The sequence below is a fragment of the Centruroides vittatus genome, unplaced genomic scaffold, assembly GCF_030686945.1.
Source record: "Centruroides vittatus isolate TY-2023 unplaced genomic scaffold, ASM3068694v2 contig_6, whole genome shotgun sequence".
Lineage (NCBI taxonomy): Eukaryota > Metazoa > Arthropoda > Arachnida > Scorpiones > Buthidae > Centruroides > Centruroides vittatus.
Window position 1 is genome coordinate 132,446 of NW_027122364.1, and position 5,076 is coordinate 137,521.

At 28.4% G+C, this 5,076-nt stretch overlaps 1 protein-coding gene across 1 annotated transcript; it reads right to left on the bottom strand.

Moving 5' to 3' along the window:
* Window positions 1-2,609: 2,609 nt before the first annotated feature.
* On the bottom strand, window positions 2,610-3,811 carry LOC136979240 (cylicin-2-like). Its single transcript, XM_067275183.1, has 4 exons — window positions 3,764-3,811; window positions 3,571-3,676; window positions 3,374-3,489; window positions 2,610-3,170 (listed from the first exon to the last, which is right to left on the bottom strand). The coding sequence occupies exons 1-4, from the start codon at window positions 3,809-3,811 to the stop codon at window positions 2,610-2,612; spliced, it is 831 nt and encodes a 276-aa protein (XP_067131284.1).
* Window positions 3,812-5,076: the final 1,265 nt, after the last annotated feature.

Consider the following 5,076-nt stretch of genomic DNA (forward strand, 5'->3'; position numbering starts at 1 on the left):
AATGAAAATATGGAATAATATTTAATTACAGTAAATTAACAATCAATAAAATTTACAATAATTAAGAATTAAACAGATAAACATTAAAAAGATAATTATTTTGATAATAAACAACCCATAAGACCATATACATGCTGTTTATTTTTAGAATAATTCTCTTACTATTTATTAATTTACTACATTTAAAATTTGCATTTTATATTACAATATAGCCTATATAACAATTTTATACTTTTGATTTTCTTATGATTCTGTGCATAAAATATATTTCAATTTAATAAAAACTGAATGTTATTTAGGCTATAAAATTTAATAATTTAAGTAAAATTTCTTTAATTTTATGTACAAAAAACAAAACTTTCTCCTATTATTATTATAAAAAAAAGTTTATTATTGTTATTATAGAAAAACCTACTCAGCTGATTGATAAAATAATAAAAATTTTCAATAATAAAATTAATAAGAGCTTACTTAGATATAATAGAATATAATATAAAATTCTAAAATCATAACCTATATTATTTTACAAAAGAAATAAAAAAAAAATTTTTTTCTAGAAGATAGATTTAATTTTATAAATATTTGAATTATTCAATTTTTTTATATAAAATAATTTTTTAATCATTTATAATTTAGTGATTTCTTCTATTGTTTATTACTGTGAGTTAGGTCATCCATTTCTAGTCCTACTTTCTATTCAACAAATAAGGAATAATTTTCGGCGCAAAATAATAAAATCTCTTTTATTAATTTCTATATAATAATATATGAAAGTAAACATTTATTATCTAAATTTTCTGTTTTCTTTTTTTTTTTAACAGAACAGCGCGCTCTAAAAATAACAATAAAACTTTTTATGAATAAGGGCTTTCAACTGTTGTTTGTTTTGCAATTTTTATGATGTAATTTATAAGTTGTATACACCCTTAACACTGATTTAGATAAGTACTTTTATCACACAAGTATAGAAACTAAGCTAGATTTTTATAAAGTTTTTATAAAGCTTCAAATTTTATATTTAATGTAATTTTCTTTTAATAATTATATGATATAGTCTTCTGTATATACGTATATATTCGCATGCTTAGTAGATTTCTATAGTTAAAAGGTTAAAAAAGAATATATCTGAAGGTGAATTAGAATGTGCTAAAAATAACGAAGAAATAAATAGACGAATGCTTTTTTAGAATCATAAAAAATTCACTTTGTAGTGAGTCTGTACTTCAACTATTTTATGAACTATTATACCTTCTGTCATTATTGTTAATGTACTAAACAAGGATATGAATGAATAAAATTTTCATGTTGTTAGTTTACAAAAAAAGAAATCTAAGGTTAACTTGTTATCATTTTTACAATATCTAATAATAAATCAAATGCGTTATTACTTTTAGTCATTTAAGATATAAAATACGAGCATTAAATTTCTGTTATTTGATTTATAAATGGTATTAATTTTTATAATTATGTAAGTAAAATCTTATATATTTTAATTTAAAATGTGATTCTAAAGTTAAATATTTTATTTTCTGATATTTTTGTAAAAGGAATATTTAATAAATTTTACCTAAGAGGGTCAACATTCTTGACATAAATACTCATTTGAAGAATGCTACTTTTCGTTTGTATTGTAGATATTTAAAGATAAAAAAAATAAAGACATTATTTTTTAAAGTTTAATATTTTAAAGCTTTATAAATGATAAAAATCATTTTTTTAAAATAAATTTAAATCGTTTAGAAATACAGTAGCCCCTCGTTATATCGCTGATTCGAATATATCGCGCTTCTTTTGGTCCTCAAATTTTGGAGACCAAAAATTTGAGTCAATAATTTTAAAATATCAATTGCCATTGTATTTCTTTTTGCAACGAAATATCGTATTTTATTTCCATCATTCTCCTTGAAACTACCACTGCAGGTGAAACAATAAATTGGTCAAGATCTAAGTAAGTAAAACAGGAGGACAGATCAATTATCATTTATGTTTCCTTTTCATATTAAAAGTCGTTTATTTATTGATAATTAGTACTGTCTCCTCATTTACAAGTTTCTGTGAATTCGAAATTTCACACCTTTATGTGAATTGATGCAATACCGTTAATACAAATAAAGGTGTGTGAAATTTCGATTCGCTGCGTAACGTCTAAGGAAAAGATTTCTTTATCTCTGAACGGCTGTTTTACCGTGGCCAGAATCTATTAGACATAAATTTATTGAAAGTGTTTATGGAACTTGTAACATATTCTCTAAAAATATTTCTTTTTACAAGAAAACTGATTTATATGCAGCGTTCAGATGCAGAAATCAAAATTCAAGCAACATAATGTATTAAACATGCACCAGAAAGAATAAATACAGTAACTAAAACCAAAGAACAACGTACAAACTTTTGTATTTACAAAAAAGTTTATTTTAAGCAATATTTTTTTAAATAAAAGTTTGTTGAAAACAATTTCAATAATTTATTTAATATGAGAAAAAATCATAATGTTAAATGTATTTTTTTTTTTAAATTTAATAAATTTTCTTAAATTGTCTTTTCGTGTTAACGATTCTAATAATTTGTCCACTTAATATATATGTTAGTAGTAGTTTATTGATTTAGTATTAATTGTTTCTTGGCGAAATTACACCAGATTCTTCTCCCGTATCACTTTCTGAACCATTAGATCCTTCTACTTCAGTTCCACCAGAATCATTTCCGCCGTCTTTTTCATCTGGTTCATTAGAATCGTTACTGCCTTCTCCTTTTTCTGAATCTTTGGAACCGTCATCTTTACCTTTTTCAGAGTCTTTGGAACTCTCTTCACCTTTTTCAGAGTCTTTGGAACCCTCTTCACCTTTTTCAGAGTCTTTGGAACCATCATCTTCACCTTTCCCAGACTCCTTGGAACCCTCTTCACCTTTTCCAGGCTCCTTGGAACCCTCTTCACCTTTTCCAGACTCCTTGGAACCGTCATCTCCACCTTTTTCCTCGGGATTTTTGGGATTAGCATCCTTATCACCTCCACCATTTCCTCCTTTTTCAGATTCATTAGAATTCGTATTTTCTCCACCCGATTCTTCATTTTCCCTTGTTCCATTTGGATTTTCCGGTTCCGCTGGAGACTCTGCATCTGGATTACGGTTTGCAGAAGGAAAACACCGAGGATGATACGAAATTATAATCTACGAAAGAAATGCGGATATAAAATTTTAGAAAGTCAGTTTATAGAATATCTCTTTAAAGTAGTCATCAATATCTTACTGTAAATAAGAATGAATAAATATAATTGTCTATTTTGATTGACAACAACTGATCGATTATTGCTTTTTAAAATCTTTGATCAGATTTTCAGAATATTAATTAAATTCATTAATATTTAACTCACCCTGCCGTCCTTATTAATCAAACTGTGTCTGCAATAAAGACCTTCTTTACAAGGACAAGAAAGCATATAGATATCATCATATATCCTCATAGGCAGATAAGGTAAACAATTGCTTTCTAAAATAGGAAAAATTTAAAACATGGATTTAACAATATATTTAAAGTATTGTATTATAAAATTTCTTTTTAAATACTTACTTTCATCTAATCGTTTTTTGCAATAAGCGCTATCAAATGTAAATCTTCTGGTACAACATTCATCTTTCTCGCAATCTTTCTGTGACTTGCATTTCTTGTCTTCTGTCTGCAATAATAATTGAAGAATAAATATTGATAAAACTAGATATTATGCAAACATTAGAATTAGAAATAATATTTAAATTTATCGTACTTTAACCGCACTGAATAATAATAATAGACATATCAGTGTGGATAGCATTGTGACTAATTGTTAATACGTTCGATCGATCATGGCTTTTATAGAGTGTTTACCAATTTCTCCCTTGTAAGTAATATGTTCCAGTGTTTGCACTGACAAGGTCTGATCCGCCTTCTTTATACAGTATAATGACGTGTGGTAATTTCTTTTAAGGGCATTTTTTTTAATTTACACAATACGTTTTATAAATTTAGAATTGATTGACTTTTTCACCAAATCTTTATTTTAAAATTTATATAAAACGAAAACGGTTTTTTACATCATATTTCGACATTCCTTTCTCCTTAATCTATTATAACAAAATAATACATCTATGAAAATGTTGTTAATAGAATAATTAAAATATAATAACGGGCGGCAGGATAACAGACACAACAAGGGCTTCAACTTGTGCTATAGGACCCGAATTCGAGTACGGATCGAATCGTCAGAAATTTTCACCCTGTTCGTTTGGCTATCCTATTGTGACAGTCTTAAGATTACTCCTGGGCGAATTGTATGAATATTATAAAGGCCCTCTTATTAAAATAGGGCAAAAAAAAAAAAAAAAAGGCTAAACCGTCTCTGCTTTATGGCCTTATGGCCGAGGCCGCTTAGCCTATCTCAGTAGCGGATTATATTTCTTTAATGGCTAGGAGCAATTTTGTTATAAGGCCCTTATGTAAAAATGTAGTTTTCTTTTATATTAAAAGATAATAAAATCGTCATTTATGTGCTATGTCACTGTTCTTGCCGAGGTGCGAAATATAATTTTCTAAACGTTCAATAAATTTTTAGACATTATCTTTTTATTATGTAACTTTTGAGTTCCTCTCAAGGCGACCGGGCCCTAGGTGCATAGTGCGCCTATTGGGTAATCCGCCACTGACTTACCTTTTTAAAAAACACTGTTTTTGCCCTGTTGATACTAAGGTCATTTTAACAAACTTATTATAGGTTCGCTAGGCTCAGAGTAGGATGGTGAAGTATGAACCCGATATATCAAGAAGGGCTTTCTCGAAAACTTCCTGGAGTTTTACGACCCGTTCGGATTTGATCCCGGGTTCCCCACAGTAGTCTGCTGCTATCTTAATTAACTGCTCGATTACCCCGCTGTCTATGACTTTAACCTATTGCTGTTGAACCCGGGATCGAATCCGGCCAATCGATAAACTCCAGGAATTTTTCGAGATGGGACACCCTGTATAAATTTGGCCCCCGTCCCTCACTATGCAGTCATCCCTGGTCGGATGCCCGATGGATCCGCCCAGGAGATATGACGAAGG